Here is a 15,818-nt window from a genome sequence, read left to right as displayed (position 1 = left end):
CAGGTGTAGGTCAGTCTTGGAAAAAGCTGCCACCCCCAACACACTGACGGAAACGTCAGCATTGAGTTGCACCTGGCTCACGATTTGCCAGTGTTTGCCTAGAAAGCTCCATGGTTTATATAGCATAGATAGATCCTGAAACAATTGAGAAAAGTTAGACTTGGAGCACTGTGTCCAGCAGTTCTGGGCTCCCCAGTACAAAAAAGACAGGGGTCTCCTGGAAAGAGTCCAGCGGAGGGCAACAAAGACGATAATGGGGCCTGGAGCATCTCCCCTGTGAGGAAAGGCTGAGAGACCCGGGGCTGTTCAGCCTGGAGAAAAGACTGAGAGGGGATCTCCTCAATGTGTATAAATATCTGAGATGTGGTGGACAGAGGGATTTGGCCAACCTCTTTTCAGTGGTTTGTGGGGACAGGACAAGGGGCAATGGCCACAAAATGGAGCCCAGGAAGCTCCGCACCAACATGTGAAAGAACTTCTTCACGGTGAGGGTGACGGAGCACTGGGACAGGCAGCCCAGGGAGGTTGTGGAGTCTCCTTCTCTGGAGATATTCAAGGCCCATCTGGATGCCTACCTGGGCAACCTGCTCTAAGGAACCTGCTTTGGCAGGGGAGTTGGACCCGATGATCTCTGGAGGTCTCTTCCAACCCCTACAATTCTAACAAAAAGGACTGGTTCATATTCATACTGGTGCCTCAGTGGTGGAAGACGCTTATTAGACTGGCCTAGAAACCTGAAGTAATGTGCTCAGGAGTGCTAGCTAGCATCCCAAAAACTCAGCCCTGTAGAATGCAGTCACGGGAGAAAGATGACAATGCACTTATAACAGATTAGGAAAAAAGCTAGGAAGCAGAAATGGATATTTTTATGGTGTGTACTCTTTTGAGCACCTCAGAAGTTCTTGTCACCTGTCTTGTCTGTGATTCCTCAACTTCATGTTCATTATATAAAGGATTTCTCAGAAAGTCATTTTAGAGAACAAGAAAAGCAAACCATATACACAATCCCATTAAAAATGTCAAGCATAGATAAAAAACATCATACGATGGGTGAACAATGTCTGACGGGTAGGGCTCAGAGGGTTATGGTAAATGGGGCTACATCAGGCTGGTGGCTGGTCACCAGTGGGGTCCCCCAGGGCTCCGTTTTAGGGCCAGTTCTTTTCAATGCTTTTATAAACAATTTGGATGGAGGACTAGAAGGTGTTTTGAGCAAATTTGCTGATGACACTAAACTTGAGGTTGTTGACTGTTGAGGGTGGAAAGGCCTTGCAGAGAGATCTGGACAGATTGGAGAGCTGGGCGATCACCAACCGCATGAAGTTTTACAAGAGCAAGTGCCGGATCCTGCACCGGGGACGGGGCAACCCTGGTTATATGTACAGACTGGGCGATGAGATGCTGGAGAGCAGCTCTGCAGAGACGGATCTAGGGGGGTCGTGGTTGACAGCAAGTTGAGTATGAGCCAGCAGTGTGCCCTGGCAGCCAGGAGGGCCAACCATACCCTGGGGTGCATCAAGCACAGCACTGCTAGTCGGTTGAGGGAGGTGATTGTCCTGCACTGCTCCACGCTGTGCGGCCTCACCTCGAGCACTGTGTGCAGTTCTGGGCACCACAGTACAAAAAGAACATTAAACTGTTGGAGAGTGTCCAGAGAAGAGCTACGAAGATGGTGAAGGGCCTTGAGGGGAAGACATATGAGGAGCGGCTGAGGGCACTGGGCCCGTTCGGCCTGGAAAGGAGCAGGCTGAGGGGAGACCTCATCGCAGTCTACAGCTTCCTCATGAAAGAATCATAGAAACACAAGGTTGGAAAGGACCCACAGGATCATCTAGTCCAACCATCCTTCTATTACCATTACTACCTATTACTAAAATAGCAGTAAGCACAAATGAAAGCTTAAGAACACTTTCTATTACTATAAAAATAAATAATTTGTAATACATGGTTAGTAATATTTAGCAAACAGTGAAACAGTGCGCTACCACCATCACAACGGCCTATTACCCCTTCTAGCTTCAGAGGCATCCTTATACATCCAAAATAGAGAGGAGGATATCAACTATATGGATCTCTCTCAGCAGTGGTTTCACAACAATTAGAAAGAAGAAACAGTTGCTGAGAAGCCACAACAAGCTCAAGTTAATTTCTGGACTTTGAATAATTACTCCTTCAGTTCTCTCTCTCTCTTAGTAGAGCACGCTCCTGACTAACTTGTACAGTGCACTCTGAATAGGAGAGATTTGTTTGCCTAAGCTAAAGGAAGAAATAGAAAACCAAAAAAGCTACTTAACTTTTAACACTTAAATTAAATGTTAAGTTACAAAAGTTCACAGGCCATGAGATAACATAAATAAATCCCTTCTCGAGCTAAAAGATCTCTTTTTTTTTTTTTTTTCAGGAGCGGCCTCCCTGAATCTAAATAATCCTCTCACAGGCAGAACAGAGTGTCTGTTCTAACTCTTTATCAGATGTGGAAGAAGAGATCGAGATGACCAGTGCCTAAAAAAAAGAGGCACTCTCTTTTCAAGGCAGACTGATCGGCACAACAAATTTCATCTGTTCTCAAGCACAAGCAACTCTAAGATAAATGGGTTCAAGGATCTTCAACGTGAAGAGTGAATATCCAAGCGTATACTGGGAACACCTGACTTGGACCATGGACGCCTCGCACAGATTTCTGAGGAGTTCGGACAACTCCGAAATCATCTTTTACAGGAAGAGACCAGAGAATTTGACTCAGTGTAAAACTGGCACAGGCAGAAATCTCCCCAATTACAGATGCTCAAGCGCATTAGTTAAAAAGAGATTAGAGTGTGACTAGAGAGAAGTCTCAAACTCTTGTTATATACTTAAATTTCTCTCCAAGGATGGAACAACTGCTATCACCGTGCATGACTGGCTGTAGAGGGAGAGAGCGAGTGAAAGACTTAGAAAAGCACCTTCCCTTCGTAGTCCTCCCGCTCCCAAAATGGTTCCCAAGGAAAACTACTGACAGACTAAGGTTAACTGCTTTGAAAGGGCTGTGTGGGTGGACCCATTGTCTTCAAGTTCAAGCTTTTTCCTGCAGAAACTGCCAACAGTTATGCCAAATATAACAATGGTTTTGCAAGATGGATAAACGTCTTCCAGACTGAAAGGGAGAAGTCGTACTGTTGTTGTCTGTGCACAGACAGCTAAGCAGTGAAGAGCAATGCTAAACAACCACGATACCCCAGAACACACAAATACTGCGTAACAGTGACAGAAAGTGCTAGAATTCAAAACAAAAATTACCTCCACCAAATCGGTTTTGTCGTAGTCTTCTCTATGGTTGTAAATACACTGATTAATGACGCCATATACTTTTTCCAGGTGATAAATGTCAAATCCCTTCGTTATCTCAGTGACAAAGCATAACAGTTTCTGAAGACAACAATGGAGCAAAACAACAACTTTAGAATAGTACAAGATCCTTTGAATACGCTCTATATGTTTTCGGAGGTTGAACAGTAACAATACAAGTGAGAGCCTACTTTTTCTTACGCTATTAAATAAAATGTGACACTTCAGAGAACAGATTAAATATCCCATGAGATTTCAGCAGGGAAAATTAGTTAATTTTTCATATTTCAGAGAAAGGAAAGGCTGAAATTTCGGACAATCTTTTACTACTAACCAATCTATCACATCAATGGTTGTAATTGCAAGTCGACTGCTCCCAAAGCAGCAGGGAATGACACGATCCTCTTTGTAGGACAGCTGCTGCCACAGCAAAGCCACTGTTGCATTTCATTAGAGAAGCATTGCAGCACTGTAAAAAGGCTGCAGATCTTGTAGATACAGCTATGCCAGCTGGAAAAGGAAGCACCCTTAGGTGATTACCTTTACCCACGTGTGCCATGCTTACAACTCTGCTGGCAGAACAGATTGCTCAAACGCCCAGAGCAAAGGTGGATTAGTTTGCTCAATCCTACCTTTAAATTCAGGGGTGGGTAAATAGCAAAGCAACTGCTTGTAGCAATCACCTCTCTCTCACACAGTCATTTCTATTACCAAAGATGCAGAGATGATAATCTCTGGCACAGCAACAGTGACAAGCTAGTGGCAGCACCTTCTTCCACTGCCACAGCTGTCCATTACCTGTGTGAGCCTGCAAGCATGTAGCTTTAGGGAGCAGCCATACCAAATGGAAATACTACTGCCCCCTGGAAATAATGCTGCTTATCATCTTATCAGCAAACTCTGCCTCCCTCATGTATCTATATCTATCTATCTATCTATATATATATATACACACACACAATATAAGAAATTCTAATACTGCACTTTCAAGGAATTTCAGAAAAGTAGTCACTTCTCCATGGCTAGCTAGTTTACGTCAACCTGCTAACTTCAGGTTTAAAATCATCACTGCAAGAAATAAAGATCCTTTTCAGGTTCTTAATACATCAAAGCATGAAAAAAAATCCCCAAATAAAAGCCCTCAAACCCATCATAAGAATTATGAATCATTAAAATGATATCCATAATAGTACTAGCAGGTTGTCAGTGTGGTATTTTAAAATTCAGCAAGGCCTTTTGTCTGAAAAATTAGGCAAAGAATCTGTCTACTAAAGTACAGATGACCAGAAGCAAATGGTAGCCTACAGAAATCTACATGAGGTGTGGAAACTAAACAGTCACAGTGCATTACAGGTTGAATTATTTCACTGTCTGTATGGCCTTCCAATTAATTGTTTTAATTGGCATTGGTTAACAATGGGCTTAATTTGCAATTTTACATGACGCAGGAATATGTCCTATTTGAGCATTAAAAAAAAGGTGAAATTAGACATACTTTGAGCTCATAGCGATCCACAATAACTATGTAGTCTGTCTCCGTAGGGACTTGTACAGTGTTCTCATCACTTATCTGTTGCTGGTCTTCTTCCCAAGAACGTTCAGGAGTCACCGCTTGAAATGCCCAGGAATCTGGAAGGACACAGATTTCTTCAGTCAGGTTTTCTGTTTATCTAGAATACAGTCTCAGTGAAGTATCCTGTACCAGCCAAACAGTCTCTTTCTACAAATACAGAGACAGAATTGTTATCGTCTCACTGAGAAATACTTGGCTTCTCCCTTCTTTCCAGCTAAAGTCACTGCTCCATAAAAATTGGAAACTAAGACAAAAAAAGCAAACAAAAATACCCACAAACAAACCAAAAGCACTAATGAAAAGCTTAATAGTGGAAAAAAATAGTCATGTTGCCAATTCAGGGCTCAGAGTCTCAGAGAGCGTGGTGAAAGGTTGGCTGCTGGAGGAAGCTGAGGCAGCGTTCAGCTCTAACCTTTGCCTTCTTGGCTGGCATCTTTGCACTCCTGCTGTCAGTGGGTGTTGAGTGTCCTTCCCCCCAGCCTCAGAACGTGCCCTCAGATGTAGGCAGCGTTTAGCAGCTAGAATTCACTCAAATATAAAGAGTACAAATCATGCTTTTTCTGCTTTTGCTTTGGAACTCTTAGCTTGAGGTTTTTCCTGCAGGCCATGAGGTTTCTTGCAGCAGCAGGGATGAGTTCTGTTAGCAAGAGGCTGTTCTGTGCTTCGACTGTGGGAAGACGAATGGTTACCTGTGCACCGTTAAATAGAACTTGTCACCTAGCACACCGTACTTGCAGCCTGTGGGGTGCTTTAACAAGCAGGTAAATCAGCAGAGGCTGTTTTGCAGCCGGGGTGATGCTGGGTGATTAAAAAGCAGGGGCGAACAAGGAGTTTCTGGTGTTTGTTCTTGCTTGTCATCCAACTCTCCACTTCCACTGTTCTTTAAAAAAACAAAAACAAAAAAAAAAAAAAAAAGAAAAAAGAAGGGTGGGGTAAGCATCTTGAATATCTTTACTATAAATGGAAGGCACAAAACAAGCCAGCAACAGAGACTGTCTAAGAGAAATACTTGGTGCTTTATAAACAAACAAGGAAGTACCCTTAGGTAGGTGTGATAATCCTCCTCTAACGCGTTTTTGGAGTGCAAAAATAGATTTGTTCCTTTCTTGCTCTTCTCTCCAGGACAAAGGCAGAATAGGTAACTGCAAAGTTAGACCAGGGAGGTCCGTTTGTTCCATACTGAGAAAGACAAGCCTGTAAAACAAACTAGACAGATTTTCTTTGTGTTATTTATCTTCCTTCAGCAAAGGCAAAGCTTATGCCACTTGTTGGTGTGTATTTCCAGAATTTGGGAAAAAGGCTTTGCTCTCTTCGAGAGACTGATAACTTGATTTGATTAACTGAAGAAAGCTGGAAAACTGTTCGTTCCTCATTATTTTTCACTTGTTACTTTCTTTAGGGTTACTTTTAAAAAGAAGATTTCACTGATCACAAGCCAGTAGAAAACTTTCAGCCCAAGCAAGGGTGAAGACAGCTCTCTCCAAGAGCAGAGGAAGTCCCTGTGGAGAGAACCCGAGCTTGTTAGCAGAACTCGTCGGCATGTCTAAACAAGGAGATGATTGCTACTTCTATTTCTATTCTACCTGTACCAAGGTATGGCTGGCTTTTCTTTGCTTTGCTTTTTTTCCCCATTTTTTTCAGGAAGGAGTAGATTAGGAGGAGGAAGCACACTGGTCTTTGGTTAACTTGAGAACCAGATAGATTCTGAATTCAGTTGTGGCAACATTAGGCAGCAGCATGGCATTTTTGAGGCTGTACTATATTTTCCTTGTTGGTTTCCTTTTGGTTGCAGGGAGACAAATGTGCCTACCGCCACTGCGAAGCTGCTCTGGGCAATGAGACGGTCTGCAAGCTGTGGCAGGAGGGTCGTTGTTTCAGGAATGTCTGCCGATTCAGACACATGGAAATTGACGTGAGTGCCTAACGATGTGTTCTCAAAATAAATCAACAAAAGCCTTTTTCAGTGCTGTAGGTGTACTGATTGTGCTTTTGCAGGATAGATTTGTTTGCTTCCAAGTCATACTGGTTTCTGTTACCAAGAGAGGGGGTGGGAGGAAGCAGAGGGAAATAAAATCAATGCCTTAGGTATGCCTTAGCCAAATATATATATATATATATTTTTTATTAGATGCTGACAGTTTTCTCAACAGATGCAGAATAGCTGTTAAATAGACTGCTAAAACCTGCTGGAGCAGGGGGGTAATAAACAGGCTGTTCTATCCTCATGGGAGGAGGCTTGATAATGAACTATCGGGTCTCTTCTGACCCACAGTCCTTCAGATAACGCTGTTCTAGCTGCCTGGGGTAGGAAGTGGGGAAAGCTAAAGGTGCAGAAGAACTAAGTCTCCAAGAAGTAGTTCTAGACAGGGTTAACCTAGGCAATTTCGGATGTTCTTTTTCCCTCTGAATAATCCTAGTATAATCCTAGGTGTATTAGTTTAACCCACCCTCAACTGATGTCTGAGCGTGCCTGTCTTCGCAAACTGAATCATGACAAATCTAAATGTGCATCGTGGTTGCAGCTTATGCAAACTTTGTGAATATGCCCAGAAATACTACACTTAACTGAGAACCTGACCTTTGGAATGATGTTTCAGCACTGTGTTGTGACAGCTGTCATGATCTGGAGCTGTGCATCTCTTTGCAAGCCTCAGGTGCATGTTATCACGAGCTTTTCTTTCTTTCTGTCTTCAGAAAAAGCGCAGTGAGATTCCTTGCTACTGGGAGAACCAGCCGGGAGGCTGTCAGAAAGCCAACTGTGCTTTTCATCATGCAAAGGGACGTTACATCGATGGACAATTCTTACCACCAAGCAAGAGTGAGTTTAGGTCCTTTTTCTTTAAGCGCTGAAGAATTAATTTTGAGTATTACTTAGTGGGTGCCAGTCCTGTAGGGGGCATCAGGTAACTGTTCATTTGTGAGTGCAGGAAAAGGTCTGCAGTCATAGGTGGTCAGTTAAACCGAGTGTACTGCTGATGTTTGTTTTCTGCTTTCGTGCTCAGCTTCTCTTTGCTTTGTGTGATGTTTGCCTTGCAGTTTGCTTCCTGTTGTTTCATCTTTTGCTGGGTGGTAGGGAGATGTGTTGTTGTTCGAAGGGAAGTCATTGTTCCCGGTGTAAACAGTGATGGGATGGGCAAAAGGAGATGCTGAATTTGTTGTCTGTGCGGGTTATCTGCCTTTCCTACCATCTTTTTGCATTGTGGTCAAAGTTTTAAACTGCCATATTACCAATGATCCTCCTCTTCCTCTAGCTACACTGCCAAGTCCACCTGAGTCCGTGGACGATGATTTGAAAGTGGCTCAGATGTCACTGCAGCAAAAGAAACTTTCTGTCCAGTCAAATCCCTCTCCACAGCTAAGGGGGTGATGAAAGTGGAAAACTCTGAAAATGTCCCAAGCCCTACACACCCTCCAGTTGTAATCAATGCTGCAGATGATGATGAAGATGATGATGGTGAGCATGTGTTGGTTCTTGAAGGAATTTGTGCTGTAAATGATTGTGTTAAATCTTTGGTTCTTGAAGGAATTTGTGCTGTAAATGAATGTGTTAAATCTTTGGTTCTTGAAGGAATCTGTGCTGTAAATGAATGTATAAATCACAGATGACCTGAGGTCTGACTAGCGATAGGGCAGGCAGTCTGGCCAGGTCACTGGTGGCTTTGTCTGGCAGTCAGTGGACAGAACCTGAAACGTTGGAGGAAAGCTTAGAACCACTCCTGGCTTTAGCTGGTCTGTTGTGTAAAGTTCTATGTGAAACTAGGAAGGAAATTTCTTTTTTCTGTCTGAAGAGCAATGTGTTGTGTAGTAGTTAAAGCTGCAGAGAGAATCTAGAGTCCTAGATGTTTTGTCCTAGTGTATTCTACTTAGGAGTTCATCAGGTCTGTGTAGCTGTTTAAAAAACAAAACAAAACAGCAACAAAATTTTTTATATGAACCATGGGCTGAAGTGTCACTGCATGAGCTACGTAATCATGAACAATCTGGTCTATGCATAACTGAATAGATTCTTCCCCTTCAGACCAACTTTCTGAGGAAGGAGAAGAAACTAAAACTCCCGTCCAGCAACCAGCTGCGGAAGGCAAAAATGGATTACGGGTGATTTCCACTCGGAAAGGCAGTTCTCCTACTACTAAACAAGGTATTCCAGCACCTTAGTAGGATAAATCAGAAGAACTTGACAGTGAAGTCAAAAGCAGTGTGGTGTAAAAACACAACAAAATGTAAGGGTGCTGAATGGACTCGGTTATTTCCATGATCTCATTTCTGCCATTAATACCATCATGTGCCCATTGGGTCAGAAAGGTGAACTCCTTTACTTTTGGAGAACAAACCAGGGCCACAGCATGGAGTTTAAATGGCTGCACGTGCAGCCTTGCAACCACTGTTGATAAGCCATATCTAACGATAGAGGGATCTAATATGGTGTAAATGGATTAAAATTAAAACTACATTTTTAACCCTGAAGGATGAAAGGAGGGGCAAAATGCCATTGGTTGTAGGGCTCTTTCACTTGTGAGGAGTGTTGACAGGCTTTATTCTAAATACTTCAGAAAGTTCCTGAGCGCTAAGAAGCCTGAGGACCTGTGGTCCTCCGTGAGTGCCTCTAAGCCTGTCTCATGAACTGTTTCCTGTTTTCAGAGGGCAATCTGAATTTTGGAATAAAAACACTTGAGGAAATCAAATCGCAGAAGATGAAGGAAAAAAATAAGAGACACGGTGGTGAGTTAATATGCCCTACTTTCTGATCCTGTTCACGGCAGGTGATGGTGACTGGGAGCTGCTTGAGGGACAGACTTCCATTTTTAGCTGGGGGCATCAAGCAACCTGATTCTCAGCCAGCTGGTATTCTAAATGGGAGTTCAAAGGGCAACCAGAGGCAAATTAGTTGTCTCTCTTATTTACATGCTCTGCTTGCTGTATTTTTGACAGTAACAAATAATTTAAAGTTTTTTGTTCTTTGTGATAGTTTTTTATGCTGGGTAAACTTCCTTATGTTTTGGTTGCTCTGAACAGAAGGTTCTTCAAGATCTTCTCTTTGTCCTGTTGATTCTATGATTTTTCCTGCTCCAGAAAAGGAAAATGTCCGGACAGTGGTGAGAACTGTGACACTGTCTTCCAAGAAAGGTAGTAAGGAATGCTTTTGTTTTGATTTCATTACTCCTAAACTGGAGGGTTAAGCAATAATTAAAACAATTCACCCGTGTTAGCCTTCTGGTGCTGCCTTCTGTTCAAAATGTGCTTTTATGCTTCAAGTCCCTGGTTGTACTGGAAAGATTTGGTGCTCAGGTTAAGTGCAGTGGCAGGAGAAAAAAAAAAGTGTCAGTATGCAAATAGGGGGTAACTGAAAAACAGAAGAGTAACGAGAAGAAAGAGCTGTAGAAGACAGTGCTATATAAGAAGCAATTTCTGAAGCATTAAAGAAGCTGACAGTGGCAGGTGTGGACACAGTATGACAGGAGTTTGTGTATAAATTGTTTAGAGCTGTGCAAATGCCTTTTAAAGGGAAAAAAGTGTGGAAGTACTTTTACTCGTAGACGTTCACCTTAGAAAGGACTATTTCTCAGCATTTGTACCTAATAATATTCTGCTTGCTTATGCAGCTTTGTTCTGCACAAAGTATAGCTGTCAAGCAGATTCAGATTCATGCTCTACTATCTCAGCTGGAATTTGAAGCAAGCACTGAGACTCTTAATATTTTTTTTCTATGTTAATTATAGTTAAAATATGAGTTTATGTGGTTTAGCTGTCAAAACAGTGTCTGACTGGGGTTTTTTGGACAAGGGCTAACATAATATTTCTGTTGGCTACTGGTTTCTGTGAAATAGAAAAAAAAATTCCCTTTTGTTTTAGGGGAGGAACCTGTGGTTCGACTAGATCTTGCTGATAGACAAGGAAAACGGAAAGCCTCCGCGGGTAAGAACTTTTTATGAGCTGTTACGTAGATGCTGCCTTCTATATATGACTGCATTAAAGAGTATTTTTGAGGTATGAAATGATTGCAGTGGAGATCTGTGTTGACTGCAGAAATGGCAAAAAAAAAATAAAAAAAAATCATTTAGCAGCTGAAAGGCAATTCTATGAAAATATGCTTGAAAAATAGAAGCTTATTGTTGACTGTTCTCAAACCTTCCTGCAGAGAAAAGTTCTTACAATATTCCTTGTTTTCTCTGAAGATGATGTAAGCACCGTTCCAGTGAAGCGCAGCCTTGCTGAAAGGCTGGAGAAGAAGGTAGAGGCTCTGGGAAATGCTGACAAAGCACCCAAGAGAGATACAGGTACTAAACGGGCATCTGGATTGGATTCCTGGGTTTTGTATTTAGTCTTTCTGTTTGTCCTTTTCCAGTGATGTTTCTTTTTGCATGTTGGCTGAGGTCGTAATCACTGGGATTCAAAGTTACCTTTCCTGTCTTGTTTTGAACTGTGAACCTGAAGTTGACATTATGCAGCCTCCCTAATTCGTTCTGTTTCTGTTTTGCAGTTCAAGTTGCCAAGTCTCTGAAGGACAGGCTGGGATTACCTCCTAAACAGACCAGCACTGAGAGAGGTAACAGCTAGATATTAAATATGCTTTCTCCTCCTTCCTTTCCATGAACTTGGAGTGCTTTCATCCATCCCTAAAAACTAATTTAAATGAAAACAAAGAACTGATGCCTCTTGCTTGAGTGCTGAAGCTCTTCTGACAGCCACTATCAGAAATCTGGCTCTCGGTGTGTGTTTATTTTCTACTTGTGCATTGTCAAGGTTTTTAGCTGCTTCTGTGAACCGTTACGTACCATTAGAATAGAACCACTGCCAGGAGCAGGAATTTGAAATGCAGTCTGAAAAAGTAATAAAGTAAAGCAGCATTTATGTGTAGCAGTTCTCTCTGGATAGGGCTGGTCTTCAAAATACAAGTGGCTCAGAGGAGGAGGAGAATGTTGTTCTAAGGATATTGTTCAAAGATGCATTATTGGGAACACTCAAGATTAGTTTTCCTTAGTGCTCGGACAAATTTTGGAGACTTAAAATATTGCTGGATGAATGCATTTTCTCGGGCCATATTTTGAATTACTATCCCATTGCGAGTAGGGTTATGATTCGGGTTTCGCGGAAAGAGTGAAAGCAGAGGGTGCACTTGCATGTGGGGCTGTGTGAAAGGTCCCCTGGGGAGTTCAGTTGTACCCAAAGCCTTCCTTTGGGGACACATTTGGATGGGTGAAAGGGGCTTTGAATGCATTTTTTTGGGCCATATTTTCAATTCCTCTCCCATGCTGCGTATGGCTATGTTTCGGGTTGATTAGAAAGAACAAACACAGAGGGTCCAGTTGCATGTGGGGCTGTGTGAAGGCTCCCCTGGGGAGTTCAGTTGTACCCAAAGCCTTCCTTTGGGGGCACTTAAGGATGGGTGAAAGGGGCTTTTAAGGTGTTTTCTGGGGCCCTCTTTGTCATTCGTCTCAGATTCCGGGTAGTGCTATGTTTTGGGTTGCTCAGAAAGAGCGAAGACAGAGTGTCCAGTGGCATGTGTGATTGCGTGAAGGCTCCCCTTGGGAGTTCAGTTTTACCCAAAGACTTCCTTTGGGGGCACCTTTTTATGGGCGAAAGGGGCTTTGAACGCATTTTCTCGGGCCATATTTTGAATTCCTCTCCCATGCCGGGTAGGGTTATGATTCTGGTTGCTCAGAAAGAGCGAACACGCAGGGTCCAGTTGCATGCGGGGCTTTGTGAAGGCTCCCCTGGGGAATTCAGTTGTACCCAAATCCTTTCTTTGCGGGCACTTTTTGATGGGCAAAATGGACTTTGTATGCGTTTTCTGGGGCCCTCTTTTGAATTCCTCTCGCATGCTGGGTAGGGCTATGTTTCGGGTTGCTCAGAAAGAGGGAACACAGAGGGTGCAGTTGCATGTGGGGCTGCGTGAAGGCTCCCCTGGGGAGTTCAGTTGTACCCTAAGCCTTCCTTTGGGGGAACTTATGCATGGGCGAAAGGGTCTTTGAATGCGTTTTCTGGGGCCCAATTTTTAATTCGTCTCAGATTCTGGGTAGGGCTATGTTTCGGGTTGCTCAGAAACAGCAAACACAGAGGGTCCAGTTGCATATGGGGCTGTGTGAAGGCTCCCCTGGAGTGTTGAGTTGTACCCAAAGCCTTCCTTTGTGGGCACATTTGGATGGGCGAAAGGGACTTTGTAAGCGTTTTCTGGGGCCCTGTTTTAAAATTGTCTCCCATGCCGGGTAGGGCTATGTTTCTGGTTGCTCAGAAAGAGTGAACAGAAAGGGTCCATTTGCATGTGGGGCTGCGTGAAGGCTCCCCTGGGGAGTTCAGTTGTACCAAAAGCCTTCCTTTGGGGGCACTTTTGGATGGACGAAAGGGTCTTTGAATGCATTTTCTGGGGCCCAATTTTTCATTCGTCTCATATTCTGGGTAGGGTTATGTTTCGGGTTGCTCAGAAAGAGCAAACACAGAGGATCCAGTTGCACGTGGGATTTTGTGAAAGCTCCCCTGGGGAGTTCAGTTGTCCCCAAAGCCTTCCTTTGGTGGCACTTTTGGATGGGCAAATGGGGCCTTGAAGGCGTTTTCTTGGGGCATATTTTGAATTCCTCTCCCATGCCGGGTAGGGCTATGTTTCGGGGTGCTCAAAAAGAGAGAACACAGAGAGTCCAGTTGCATGTTGGGCTGTGTGAAGGCTCCCCTGCGGAGTTCAGTTGTACCCAAAGCCTTCCTTTGGGGCACTTTTGGTTGGGCATAATGGACTTTCTACACATTTTATGGGGCCCTCTTTTGAATTCCTCTCCGAATCCCGGGAAGGATATTATTGGGGTTGCTCAGAAAGAGCGAACACGCAGGGTCCAGTGGCATGTGGGATTGCGTGATGGCTCCCCTGGGGAGTTCCGTTGTACCCAAAGCCTTCCTTTGGGGGCACTTTTGGATGGGCGATAGGGTCTTTGAACGCATTTTCTTGGGCCATATATTGATTTCCTTTCCCATACTGGGTATGGATATGTTTCCGGTTGCTCAGAAACAGCGAAGACAGAGGGTCCAGTGGCATGTGGGGCTGCGTGAAGGCTCCCTTGGGGAGTTCAGTTGTACCCAAAGCCTTCCTTTGGGGGCACTTTTGGATGGGCGAAAGGGGCTTTGTACACTTTTTCTGGGGCCATATTTTCAATTCCTTTCCCATGCTGGGTAGGGCTATGTTTCGGTCTGCTCTTAAAGAGAGAACACAGAGAGTCCAGTGGCATTTGGGACTGCGTGAAGGCTCCCCTGGGGAGTTCAGTTTTACCCAAAGCCTTCCTTTCGGGGCACCTTTGGATGGGCGAAAGGGGCATTGAACGCCTTTTCAGGGGCACTATTTTAAATGCTTCTCCGAATCTGGGTATGGATATATTTCGGCTTGCTCAGAAAGAGCGAAGACAGAGGGTCCAGTGGCATGTGGGGCTGCGTGAAGGCTCCCCTGGGGAGTTCAGTTGTACGCAAAGCCTTATTTTGGGGGCACTTTTGGATGGGCGATAGGGTCTTTGACCGTGTTTTCTCGGGCCATATTTTCAATTCCTTTCCCATGCTGGGTCGGGCTATGATTCGGGCTGCTCAGAAACAGCGAAGACAGAGGGTCCAGTTGCATGTGGGATTTCGTGAAGGCTCCCGTGGGGAGTTCAGTTGTACCCAAAGCCTTCCTTTGGGAGCACTTTTGGTTGGGCAAAAGGGACTTTGTACGCGATTTCTGGGGCCCTCTTTTGAATTTGTTTCCCATGCCGGGTAGGGCTATGTTTCGGGTTGCTCAGAAAGAGGGAACACAGAGGGTCCAGTTGCATGTGGGGCTGCGTGAAGGCTCCCCTGGGGAGTTCAGTTGTACCCAAATCCTTCCTAAGGGGGCACTTTTTGATGGGCGAAAGGGGCGTTGAACTCATTATCTCGGGCCCTCTTTTAAATTAGTCTCCCATGCTGGGTAGGATTATGATTCGGGTTGCTCAGAAAGAGCGAATACAGAGGGTCCAGTTGCATGTGGGGCTGCGTGAAGGCTCCCCTGGGGAGTTCAGTTGTACCCAAAGCCTTCCATTGGGGGTACTTCTGGATGTGTGAAAGGGGCTTTGAACGCATTTTCTCGGGCCATATTTTGAATTCTTCTCCCATGCCGGGTAGGATTATGATTCGGGTTGCTCAGGAAGAGCGAATACAGAGGGTCCAGTTGCATGTGGGGCTGCGTGAAGGCTCCCCTGGGGAGTTCAGTTGTACCCAAAGCCTTCCATTGGGGACACTTATGGTTGGCGAAAGGAGTCTTTGAAAGCCTTTTCTCAGGCCATATTTTCAATTCCTCTCCCATGCCAGGTAGAGCTATGTTTCTGGTTGCTCACAAAGGGCGAACACAGAGGGTCCAGTTGCTTGTGGGGCTGCGTGAAGGCTCCCCTGGGGAGTTCATTTGTACCCAAAGCCTTCCTTTGGGGGCACTTTTGGATGGGCGAAAGGGACTCGCAATGCGTTTTATGAGGTTCGCTTTTTCAGTTTTCTCCCATTGCGGCTATTGCTACTTTTAGGCTTGCTGTGAAAGAGCGAATAAGGAGGGTCCAGTTGCATGTGGGGCTGCGTAAAGGCTCCCCTGGGGAGTTCAGTTGTACCCAAAGCCTTTCTTTGGGGGCACTCTTGGATGGTCCAAGGGGACTCAGAACACGTGTTCTGGGGCATGAGTTTTCAGTCGTCTGCCATGCCGTCTAGGGATATATTTAGGGTTGCTCAGAAACTGTGACCCCGGAGGGTCCAGTTGCATGCGGGGCTTCATAAAGGCTCCCCTGGGGAGTTCACTTGTACCTAAAGCCTTCCTTTGGGGGCACTTTTGGATGGGCGAAATGGTCTTGTAACGCCTTTTCTTTGGCCCGATTTTTCAGTCATCTCCGATGCTGGGTAGGGCTATATTTATATTTGCTCGAAAACAGCGAACCCAGAGGGTCCAGTTGCATGT

The 15,818-nt window shown here is 44.5% G+C and overlaps 1 protein-coding gene across 2 annotated transcripts; it reads left to right on the top strand.

Annotated features, from left to right (window-relative positions):
• The first annotated feature begins 6,281 nt into the window (after positions 1-6,281).
• Positions 6,282-11,258, top strand: LOC119713051 (zinc finger CCCH domain-containing protein 11A-like). 2 transcript variants are annotated; one of them, XM_072027669.1, is made up of 9 exons: positions 6,282-6,490; positions 6,690-6,809; positions 7,592-7,715; positions 8,149-8,351; positions 8,916-9,035; positions 9,536-9,616; positions 9,911-10,021; positions 10,748-10,810; positions 11,071-11,258. In XM_072027669.1, exons 4-9 carry the CDS (start codon positions 8,264-8,266, stop codon positions 11,241-11,243), a joined length of 636 nt encoding a protein of 211 aa, XP_071883770.1. In that variant the 5' UTR covers positions 6,282-6,490; positions 6,690-6,809; positions 7,592-7,715; positions 8,149-8,263; the 3' UTR covers positions 11,244-11,258. The 2 variants fall into 2 exon arrangements, with proteins under 2 accessions (XP_071883770.1, XP_071883771.1); XM_072027670.1 differs by having other exon boundaries at positions 6,283-6,490; positions 9,968-10,021.
• Positions 11,259-15,818: the final 4,560 nt, after the last annotated feature.

This window comes from Anas platyrhynchos, chromosome 25 (assembly GCF_047663525.1).
Source record: "Anas platyrhynchos isolate ZD024472 breed Pekin duck chromosome 25, IASCAAS_PekinDuck_T2T, whole genome shotgun sequence".
NCBI lineage: Eukaryota > Metazoa > Chordata > Aves > Anseriformes > Anatidae > Anas > Anas platyrhynchos.
This window is presented reverse-complemented; position numbering and strand designations above follow the sequence as displayed.